General features: G+C 39.1%; 1 protein-coding gene across 2 annotated transcripts in view; it reads right to left on the bottom strand.

Annotated features, from left to right (window-relative positions):
• Positions 1–3,602: 3,602 nt before the first annotated feature.
• ACAT1 (acetyl-CoA acetyltransferase 1) overlaps positions 3,603–12,127 on the bottom strand; it is a 57,084-nt gene continuing 48,559 nt past the window's right edge. For both annotated transcript variants that reach the window (XM_037047715.1, XM_037047714.1), the window contains exons 8-12: positions 11,790–11,885; positions 10,170–10,283; positions 8,838–8,902; positions 4,279–4,436; positions 3,603–3,879 (exon numbers count right to left, since the gene is read on the bottom strand). In XM_037047715.1, the coding sequence (XP_036903610.1) occupies positions 3,759–3,879; positions 4,279–4,436; positions 8,838–8,902; positions 10,170–10,283; positions 11,790–11,885 (554 nt within the window). In that variant the 3' untranslated portion in view covers positions 3,603–3,758. The remainder of the gene's footprint in view (positions 3,880–4,278; positions 4,437–8,837; positions 8,903–10,169; positions 10,284–11,789; positions 11,886–12,127) is intronic.

The raw sequence follows: 12,127 nt of genomic DNA on the forward strand, positions 1-12,127 counted from the left end.
CCACTCCCACCTGGCCTGTGAAGTTTCTGCAAAGAACCTGCTTATAGTCTTACTGTGGCTCCCTTGTACTTAACAAATTGTCTCTTATTTTGACAATTTCATTATAATGTGTATCAGTGTGGTGCTCTTTGCATTCATATGTTTTGGAACACTCTGGGCTTCCTTGTGTGGATTTTCATTTCATTTTCCAGATTATAAAAGTTTTCAGCCATGATTTCTTAATTCTTTCTCTTTTTCTGGGACCCTGTTAATGCATATATTTGCCCATTTGATGGTATCACACAAGGCCTTTAGCCAGTTGACTGTTTTTCTTCTGATTAGATGACATTCACTGCCCTGCCTTGAGTTCACTGATTCTCTCTTCTACTTGAACTAGTCCAATACTGAACCCCTCTGTTGAATTTTTCAGTGCAGTTTTTGTCTTCTTCAACTCTGATTTGTTTGGTACTTATATTTTCTGTCTCTTGAAATTCTCACTTCTAATGCACTACTTCTTAACTGATTTGAGAGAGAGAAAAACGTTGATTATTGTGTGTGTCCTGACTGGGGAACGAACCTGCAACCTTGGCATATCCAGACAACGCTCTACTCATCTGAGTTCCCCACCCAGGGCTTATGCATTATTCTCCTAACCTCATTGAGCATGTTTATAACCATCAATTTGAATTTTTATCAGGTAAGTCACTTAATCTCTTTTTCATTAAGGCCTGTTTCTATAGTGTGTTTTATTCTTTTATTTTGAACACTCCTCTATTTCTTCAGTTTCCTTTACTCCGTTGATTTCTGTGCATGAGATAAAAGAGCTACCTCTCCCAGTCTTAACAGAGTGATCTGGTGGAGGACACAATCAGTCTGGCCAGAGCTCCTTAATCTTTTGTGACTGTCCACGCCACCTTCTTCGTTCTTAGTGGTTCCCAATGGTTGAAGGTGTGCCGAAACCTGTCAGTGCCCTAAAGGGAGGATTGCAGTGGGCACCTACATGCTGGCTGATTGGAAGCTACACTCCACTGGGCACCAGCTGGGAAAATAATGCAGTTAGGGCCCTCCCAGGGGTATGGGCTTTTTTGCCTGCACCCTCTGCACAGGGCCCGAGTGTATACTATGGGTGAAGAAAGGATATGCCCTGCACCTATTAATAGCTGCTGCTTTGCTTCAATTTTTATTGGACACATATGTGCAAGGCCGTGTTGGCTGTCAAAGCTGGTGATCCACGGGCATATTCTTTGGGTGACCTGCATATCTGTGGTGTCACATGTGCACCTGCACCTTCTAGGGAGATGTTGGTGATTTGTAATGGTCTTCCTTCAGAATGGAAGGTGGCACCTGCTGGCTGCCCTGGTTCTTCAGGGAAGATCACAGTCAGTTCCCAGCTGTTTCCTCACTTTTCTTGTACTCCTCTACTTCTCTTTGGATTGTCTATAAGTAGGAATCATCTTTTCTTCATACAAAATAGTTCTTGTCCAATTTTAAGTTTAGAAGTCAGCTTTTCTTTTTACTTTTAATTGGGCTTTTCAGCTCTTACCTTCTATAGTAATTTATATGGGCATTTGCATGTGTTTAGCATATACAGTTGACCCTTGAATAACATGGGTTTGAGTTGTGTGGGTCCCCTGTATATAAAGGTGTTTTGGTTTTTTCCCCCCATAATTACCTGTGCTGGGAGTCAGTGGATGTGAAGGGCTGACTGTTTGCAATGACCTGTGCCATTTCACATAGGGCACTTGAACACCATTAGGTTTTTTATCAATAGGGGATCCTGGAACTAATCCCCTGCAGATAGTGAGGGACAGCTAAGTTCTTGGGGAACCAAAAGTTGCATGCAGATTTTTGACTACACAAGGGGCCATGAATCCCTAATCCCTGCATATTTAAACAAACTGTAAAATTTCTCTCCCTATATTACCACTAACTAACCTTCATCCCCAGCCAGTCCTTAATCATTTAAAAATTTTTAAATTATCACATTCCTGAATTCTTAATTTTAATTCTTTACTCTGTTATTTTTCAAAGAAACATCAAAGTGCTGTATTTTCTGAACTCTTGTGTCCCTAAACACCTTGTAGTGTCTGTGACTTTACACCATTAAAAATACTATGCAGCCCTGGCCAGTGTGGCTCAGTTGCTTGGAGCACTGACATCTAAATCAGAAGGTCACAGGTTCGAATCCTGGTCAAAGCACATACCTAAGTACAGGTTTAGTCCCCAGTCAAGGTACGTACAAGAGGCAACCAGTCCATTTCCTTTCTTACATCAATGTTTTGCTCCCTCACTCCCTCCCTCCCTTCCCCCTCTCTAAAATTAGTAAGCATGTCCTCAGGTGAGGGCTAAAAAAATACTATGCAGATGTTGGTTGCTTATCTTCTGACACTGACTATAATAGAAACTAAGTCTGAGTCTACCGGTTTTTCTACCTCAGTGTTTGAAGAATTATTCTTTTTTACTCTGTTTTCTCCAGATTGTCTTCACATGATCCTTTTACTTTTGCTTTAAATAAGACCTTCAACATCTGCCCACTTAGCACTAAAATAACTTTTTAAAATTATATTGTAAGTATACCTCAGAATACCATTTATTTTTATTTCTTTTTAAGAAATACCACTTACTTGTTGATTCTATATCTTCTTTTCATTTCCTCTCTTTATTTTTTCCCATATATTTTTCCCCCAGAATTGTCAAAGAGCTTTTTAAGACATTTTCAGGTCACTGTATTTTGGGTTGCCTTTTTTTCATGCGTTTTACTAGTTCTTTTGATGCATTGCATGGGCTCTGGAGTGACACTGCCTCAGTTTGAGCCCATCTCAGCTACTTGCCAGGTATTTGACCTTGGGATTTATTTAGCCATGCAGTGCCTCGATTTCTTTACCATCTAGTATGAAAACAGATAATAATGGTGCCGACCCTCTTGACTTTTTGTGAGGATTAAAGGAGTTAAAACAAAGCTTCTAAGACAGCACTTAGCAAAGGAGCAACAAAAGTTAGCTGTGATTACCATACAAGTATTTTGGAAAGTTCTCGTTGACAACAAAACAATATTTTTTCCCATAGTTGTCTTTTTGTTGCTTCACAGGTAAGAATCCACAGTGAATTAGTTGACGAGTTATGTGTGGAAGTGACACTTCTGCCCCTCCCCTCTCCCACTGCTGTCAGTCAGTCTCTACTTGGGTAAGAGCTTTCGTGCTGCGGTGGATGTGCATAGCCCCCGCCTACAGTGTGCTTTTTCCCAGATGAAATGCAATGCGAAATACCTGTGCTGCATTTTATCCTGTTCAAGAAAAGGCATTGCAACATACTGAAAATAGCAATCCCTTTCCTTTATAAATCCATTCAGGTGAGCAGTTTCTACCTTCTTTCCCATTCTGTGTGTTGCTGTGGTAATTAAGAGCTCAAACCCCAGGATTTTCTCAGTGTGACCCCACCCCAAATTCTGAATGCTGAGCTTATATGAAATTCTACCCACCTAGACCTGAGCACATACATTTCTCCTTTTCTAACAATATTGCGGTCACCGTGGCTTCTTATAAGTCACTAAGTTTACACACTGATATTTCAAATATTATAGCTTTATAAAATAAAAATTCTAAGCTTCAGAAGATTAACAAAAATTTAAAGCTGAATGAAGAAAAAATTTATTTCAAAACATTTTGGGATTTGGTTTTTCTAGCTTTTAAAAGTTAATTAGAAAATAATAAAAAAAGATACATTATTTTGAGTATAAGCTGACCCAAGGAAGCTGGGTCACACTGATTACATAAGTTATCTTACAGCTTCTGGATCAGAATGGCAGAAGCACCTCCTCCTCCATTGCAAATACTGGCCAGACCATATTCTCCTTGCTTCAGGGCATGAACCAAATGAGTGACAATCCTGGCTCCAGACATCCTAGGATTAAGAAGGCATTTTGGTTATTTACTAAATTAGAATTTATAAGTAAGAAAAAAGGTTCTATTCCAAATTAACTTTTTTGAAAAGCTTATTAGCCTTATAGCTGAACTTCATTACTTTTCTTAAACTTGGGAGAATTGTTTCAAGAATGGTTACAGCTTTTTTAAAAGTCTAAGCTTAGACTTTAATCTGAAATCATCTTCAGAATAGAGAAATACTAATTTCAAGAAACGAATGTTACATATCTGTTGAGTGTTCAATCCTATCACACAAATAGCGTTTGCATTACAAAGGGCAGGAAGGAAATCTTTGACACAGAGTAACAGGACTTCTCATGAAAGACACACAAAGGCAGCCATTAACCTACTTAGAGAATTTTTCTTCGACTTTACCTACCCAATTGGATGTCCCAGAGAAACGGCTCCTCCATTGATGTTCACTTTTTGAGGATCAATCTGAAGCATTTTAATATTTGCTAGTACAACCAGACTAAAGGCCTCATTTATTTCCCACATTGTAACATCTTCTTTTTTCAACCCTGCATCTTTAAGAACCTAAAATTTTTTTAAAAATACAGATTACATTGAATAATTAACAGTCAAAACTTCATTGTTTTGCTACAGTCCTGCAATTTGGATTACATTGTATTTTTTCAGTTACATGTGACATATAATCCTATATTGGTTTAAGATAAGTGTGGCAAAAGGTTTATTTATTTTGTCTTTTCAAAGAACCAGCTCTTGGGTTTATCAACATTTTATATTGTTTTCCTAGACTGTTTTGTTTATTTCAGCTCTGATCTTCATTATTTACTTCTTTCTACTCACTGTGCTTTGTTGTTCTTTTTCTAGTTCCTTTGGGTATAAAGTTATTTATTTAGTATTTTCTTGTTCTTTCAGGAAAGCCTGTATTGCTATTAATTTCCCTCTTTGAACTACTTTGGCTGTGTCTATAAATTTTGAGTTGTGTTTTCCTTTTGATTTGCCTGAATGGATCTTGATTTCTTCCTTGATCTCGTTGTTCACTCATTTGTTGTTTAGGAGCATGTTATTTAGCCTTCATATATTTGTGTTTTTTGGTGTTTTTATTACTGATGTCTAGTTTCATACCATTGTCACTAGAGATGATGCTTGATACTTCAGTTTTCTTAAATTTATTGACACAGTTTCTTGCCTAATGTGTAGTCTATTTGAAAAATGTGCCATACAAACTTGAGAAGTTGTAAGTCACTATTTTGGGGTGACTTCCTTAAAATCTCAATTAAGTCCTTCTTTCCTAATGTGTCACTTAAGTCAACTATTTCCATGTTAATTTTCTGTCTGGATGATCTACCTATTGATGTCACTGGGGTGTTAAAGTCCCCTACTGTTACTGTATTAGTGTGAATCTCTCCCTTTATATCAGTCAACATTCGCTTTATAGCCCTGGCTGGTGTGGCTCAGTGGTTTGAATGACAGCCTGTGAACAAAAGGGTTACCAGGTCAACTCCCAATCTAGGGCACATGCCTGGGTTGTGGGCCAGGTCCCCAGGAGAGAATACAGGAAAGGCAGCCACACACTGATGTTTCTCTCCATCTCTCCCTCCCTTCTCATCTCTAAAAATAAATAAATAAATATTTGCTTTATATACTTAGGTCTGCCTATGTTAGGTGCATAGATGTTTATGAGATGTCTGTCCTCTGGTTGGATTGTTCCCTTTATCATTATGAAATGCCCTTCTGTCTGTTACAGCACTTTAAAGTCTTTTTAGACATGAGTATTGCTACCCCAGGTTATTCTTTTTACAATTTACATCAAATATCTTTCACATCCCTTTATTTTCAGACTTGTCTTCCAAATCGCTGATTTGATCCTCTGCTTCATCTAATCTAATGTTGATTCCCTGTAAATTATTATTTATTTGTTATTGTGTTCTTAATTTCTGATTGGTTCTTTTTTTAATGGTTTCTGTCTCTTTGTTGGAAGTTCTGACTGATTTCATATAATCGTCTCATTAAGTTAATTTAGCATCCTTATAACCAGTGTTTTGAATGTAATATACAATGCTTGTCTCCATTTCATTGAGTTTTTCCTGGAGTTTCGTCCTGTTCTCTCATTTGGGTCGTATATCTTTGTCTTCCCATTTTGGCCGCCTTACTGTGTTTGTTTCTGTGCATTAGGTAGAGTTAGAACATCTCCTTGTCTTGACAGAGTAGCTCTGTGTGGCAGGTGTCCTGTGGGGCCCAGTCTCCCTAGTCACCGGAACTGGCTGCTCCGTGTGTAGGTTGTGTGTCCCTTCCTACTGTGGTCCCACCTCATTCACTGTTGCTATGTCAGTAGATGAGGTTGACCCTGAGGAGGCATGGACATGACCACAGCAGACAAACTTTTTTGCAGGGGCCGACTCCACAGAGCAAGAGCTGCTTTAGTGGAACTCTGCTGCCAGCCAAGGGCACTCTTTGGTATGTTGTTTGTGGAGCTTATTGGGTGGTGCTCTGGCATGGTCTGAAGCTAGCCACCAGGTGCGTTGGTGCCGTAGGCTCTCAGGAGGGACTCTGGTGATGTCAAGGTTAGCCATCCTTTGTTCCTGGCTTTGTGCTACCTGGCAGGAGGTAGAAAGTGGCCTGCAGTTGGTTGATGCTTTTACTGAGCTTGAAGGCATTGGGAGAGGCTGTCCTGCAAAACTAAGGCTGTCTGCCACTAGTGTTGGGTATGGGATCCGTTGGTAGGCACAACAGTGAGCTGAGGCCAGATGCCACTTGTACCTTGCTTGTGGCTGCTTAGTTGAAGTTATATTTCAGGCCAAAACTGGCCATTCTTTATGCTAGATTTTTGGACTCTGATGGATGTTGAAATTCAAAGTTGAGACCAATCACTTCTTATGCCAGGGTTGGCCATTTAGCAAGAAGTACAGAGCACACTAAAGCCAGATGATGCTTGTTTGGGTTTTATGGACCATTGTGATTTGTGATTACAAGATGAGGTAAGGAACCAAGGTATGGCACATCTGTGGAAAAGCTGCTGGAAGAGATTCAGACCAGTTTCATGATTGGGGCGGGGGGGGGGGGGGGCGTCTCGAGAAATCTCCAGGTCAGGGTGAATAATGTTAGCTAGGTTCGTGGAGAGTTCAGTTTAATTCCTTTCTGCCAGCTGTCCCAGGGGAGGGCTCAGAGGAACAGTGGTGCCTGCCAGTGCTTGCATGTGAAGCCCTGCCCCTCCAGCCCTGTTCCGGAATCTAGTCAGTTTAATTCCTCCCCATGTGTCCTCCTGTTCTGGAGCCAAGAAGTGAGATTGTAAGCAATCAAGTCCACACACCGGCCCTGAAGAGGAACACCTAGGAATCCAGCAGCCTTCCCTCTCACTTAGTCATAATCCCCACTGACTTTCACAGCTGGATGTCATGAGGACCTCCTCTTCCTGACCCTGGGGCCCTGGGCTGGGAGCACTCCCTCCTCAGAAGGGAGCTGCGCAGCCGAGGTATCCCTCCAATTCTGAACTGCCACAGCATGGGTGTAGGATCTACCCACTCAATGTCTCCACCTCCAGTAGTCTTGACATGGCTGCTTCTGTATTATCGGTAGTTCTGAGTTCCCTTCTTCTGGCCTTCAAGAGATTCCCAGTGATGGTTGCTCTATAATCCAATTATAATTTTCATGTGGTTGTGGGAGGAGGTGAGTACTGTATTTATCTATTCCACCATCTTGACCAGAAATTTGGTTTGTGTTTCTTTTTGATGCAAGAGATATTTAAATATGGAGTTTCTTAGCTTCCAGGAAGAATGCCCCTGTTATTTTCAGATTTTAATTTCTCAACATACTGCATATTAATCAAAGGATTTTATTTGTACTTTCTTATTTCTATTTTGGAGAGAAACGGTCTTTCAAATTAAAGACGTGTGTGTATTAATCTGTACTGTTGATATGTTAATGTTTTTACTGCATTTCTTATAGTTTCTGCTTTATAAAAAAAAGTTGCTGAGGAGTTGAGGCACAGATATTCAGTTACTGTAGCTTCATTTATTTAAATTATTTTATCTCATTAAAGTCTCTTTTAACATCTGTTTTGGCAGTTCCTCATAGGCAGGAAGGTGTTGTGATCAACAGTAGTGATTGTCTTTATAAAATAGTGCTAGTGCCATTTTTCTTTAGAAGTTTTTATGTTGTAAGCAACCATAAAATTAACATGGAACTATTCGTGACCTTTCCTGTCTTCCTCCATCAGGCTCAGGTAACTTTTAAGATGTGGAGTTTAAACAGCTTCCTCTGTTCCACCCGCACAGGACACAACGCAGCACCCAGGTGTGGCCACTTCTGTAGATCTCAGAATGTCGAATGGGTCAGGCGTCTACCTCCAGAATCCGGAACTGTTTATCACCTGTGCTTTTCAGTGTGATACATTCACTTTCAATGGTCTAATTGCCCCTTTCTGAGATCTGCCAGCTCTGGACAGGTCATCATTCCCCACTGTTTCTGACCCTTCTCTACCCATAATCTCCATTTATTTTTTTTTAATCTCAGTACAGCTCTTGGAAGTTCACTCTCTTGTATGAGGTCCTTTCTCTCCTGAAAGAGTATACTTACTCAGTCTTCTGAGATTCCTCAATATAAACCTCCTTGAGGGTCTTTTTTCTTGTGACTCACTAACAACTTTCCATGAAGATCAGACTGACAAACTGGATGAGGCAGGGTCTCTGTATCTCTAGTTTTACTGTGACACCCGCTCCCACCAGTTCCCTTTCCGGGTGGGGAACTCTTGTCCTAATGAGTATTTACTTTGACCTCTGGAATCAGGACGCTCAGCACCCCCTTTCCTTTCTGCCATACCAACCTCCCACTTTGCGGTTACCACACTGGTATGTGCCTTACAAGTAATTCAAGCTCTCTCTAGGCCTTTTGACATGAAGAACATTTAAAATATAAAACCTGCAACCTTGGTATAAACAAACCAAAAGCCGGCAGAATGGAGTATGTTCTCACCTTAGGTACAGCATAGGCAGGTGCAATTGGAAAATCAATAGGTTCTACAGCAGCATCAGCAAATGCTTTATTAAAAAAAAATTAAAAGTTTTAAAAATCATTTTTATAAGTACACAAAACTATATCCAACAGCTTTCTATATAATGTGCAAAAATACAAGTTACCTAACCCCTGTAATATATGTAAATGTAATTCTTCCTTTTCTAACATTCTACACTTTATAAGCTATTGATTTTAATGAGTAGGAGGTTAGAGGGATTTGCCTCCAGGGACACTGGGGTTACTCATAAAGTGGCCTTGTACCCACGGCTGTTCTGGCATTTATTATTGGTTGTTTCTGTGAGTACAAGGCCACTTTATGTGGTAATTAGTGGGAAAAGCCAAGGATACCTACAATGCACAGAACAAACCCCAAAACAGAATTATTGTGAATGGTCAGTTGGTAGTGCTGAAGTTAAGAAATCATGAGCTAAACCAGGGGTGTCAAGTTAATTTCATTGAAGGCCACATCAGCCTGGCAGTTGTCTTCAAAGGGCAGAAACAATGTTAGGACTATATAAATGTAACTACTTAATTATTAAGGAGCTGAAATTACATTCCTCCTTTTAAAGGCAACCACCAGGCTGATATGGCCCCCAGGGAAAATGAGTTTGACACCCCTGAACTAAAAGAATAAAAAGCAGTAACAATGTTTTTGTAAATTAACAAAATATCTGTTTAACTCATTTTGAAGAAAACAAGGCAGATTTTATAGCTAAAAAGAGGCTTAAAGAGTTTAAGTCTATACCAAGGCCACACAGTTAATAACAATAAATGCCAGAACATCTAGATTTCATACTTCTAGTTTCCTAACCGCACATTCTTTTTATGTACATGGGATTTTATCTGGCTACCTTTCCTGACAGTGCCAGTGTGAAACAAGTACTGTATATTCTCACACTCAGATTAAGACAGGAAGATATTTTTAAGCTTTTATATTAAGCAAACTATAACAAAAATATTAGAGTTTCTTTTCTTTTTTTTAAAGATTTTATAGAAATGTCAATGTGTGGTTGCCTCTCACATGGCCCCCATTGGGGACCTACATGTGCCCTAGACTGGGAATTGAACCAGCAACCCTTTGGTTTGCAGCCTGTGCTCAATCCACTAAGCTACACGAGCCAGGGCTAAAGGAGTTTCTATCTCAGTTAACATATGTACTAGTTATGTACTGTCATAAAACACAACCTTATAGCTAGAAGTAGCTTCAGTATTATGTATTACTGACCAAGAACCTGTTTTAGGAATGGCTTATAGAGGTTGAGGAATAAACAAGTTCAGAACATTTTCTACCTGCTATTCTTGCCAGTGGTTTAACGTTGAGTCTCCTGGCTGCATCTGCAGTCATCAGAACCACAGCAGCTGCTCCATCATTCAGGGTGCTGGCGTTGGCAGCTGTTACTGTGCCTGAAAGTCATCAGTGAGCATGGAGTCCAGACACGCTTTCACACTGTGTTAATTTGGTTCAATTAAACAAATTGCTACAAAGTACTGCCTATATTGCTAGATGTATGGAAAATTACAAATGGAGATAACTCCTGCCCTGGGAAATATATATGTTTAGCTAACTATAACACAGTTAATGTAACAGTTTATATTCAAAGCTAGCTTAGAAACACATGCATGATGGCACTGGGTAAATGCTAGTTTACAATTCTTCAAGGGTAAAGACCAACATCTCTTTGTTTATCCACCATAGAAAAGATACTCATATATTTTTTAAATCTGTCAAAATCAGGTGTTTCTTCTCTATAATTACCTGAAGTTAATTTAAATGTCAATGAATACCAAAAATCAGTGAGCTATATTTCAAAAGAGAATTTTTAAAAAGATTTTATGTATTTATCTTTAGAGGGGAAGGGAAGGAGAGAGGGCGAGAAATGTCAATGTATGGTTGCCTCCCATGCATTCCCTGCTAGGAACTGGCCTGCAACCCAGGCGTGTGCCCTGACTGGGAATCGAACCATGATCCTTTGGTTTGTAGGCCTGCTCTCAGTCTACTGAGCCACACCAGCCAGGGCCAAAAAGAGAATTTTATGGTATGTAAATTACGTCAATTAAGGTGTGTTTTAAAATATCAGTGAAGAACCTATTATAGGCTGCTGCTAATATTTGTATATATACTTTTGCAATATAAATTTTTATATGATGCTTTTTAAAAAAAATGCACCATTCCTGTAGTTGGTTTTCAGAGATTCAATCAGGAAAGGGACTTTTTGGTTTATTACCACAACCATATACAGCCAATTTTAAAAGCAGAACTGACTTTCCACAAAAGAATATCAAAACCATTAAGAACATTGAAATCTTCAGGGCATATGCCTGGGTTGTAGGCCAGTTCCCAGCAGGGGACCCAGCAGGGGACCCACGAGAGGCAACCATACATGGATATTCTCTCTCTCCTTCCCTTCCCCTCTAAAGATAAATAAAATCTTTTTTAAAAAAAAAAAGAACATTGAAATCTTATTTGTACTAACATTCAACAATTATTTATTGAGGATGTGCTCCTACATGCCAGGCACTGGGAATACAACAGTGAGAAAACCAGCTGTCATCTTAGTTCTCAAGAAGCTTACAGACATTTAACATAATATGTAAACTTGACTTTCATACCACGATAAACTTGCAAGATGGCTGCATATGAAAACCAATTTTAAAGTCATTCTATAATCTCTTTTCTAGGATTGTTTATATTAATAGTATTAACTGTTAAGCAAGTATAAATATACTTTGATCCAAATATTTGTTTTTTTAATTATACTTGATCTTGATGTACTGAAAATGTTAAGTAGTTACTACATGTTTTCTAGAATTACTTTTAAAAAACCGTGATGTAATTCCAAGACTAGATATAGTATTAAGGACTCCATGTTTTTCTTATGCTTTTCTTATGCTTCATTTCTTAATACTAACCATTTTCTTTCTGGAATACTGTCTTCAGCTTTGGAACTTTGCTAAAATCAACACGTTTATACTCTTCATCTTCTTTCACCACTACATCTGGTTTACCTAAAACAATATTTAAAAATTTTTTAAAATGTTTCTAAAGGGAGAAACATTGCTTTGTTGTTCCACTCATTTCTGCATTCATTGGTTGATTCTTGTGTGTGCCCTGACTGAGGGTCAAACATACAACTGTGATTGACTAGGGTGATGCTCTAACCAACCGAGCTACCAGGCCTGAGCCAAAAATCTTTGAAGTAAGCATCAATTAAGACAACAATTAGTCATTCAGTAAGAAACTGTTGCAG

Source organism: Sturnira hondurensis, unplaced genomic scaffold, assembly GCF_014824575.4.
Source record: "Sturnira hondurensis isolate 20B ecotype Veracruz unplaced genomic scaffold, ASM1482457v3 Scaffold0006213, whole genome shotgun sequence".
Taxonomy (NCBI): Eukaryota; Metazoa; Chordata; class Mammalia; order Chiroptera; family Phyllostomidae; genus Sturnira; species Sturnira hondurensis.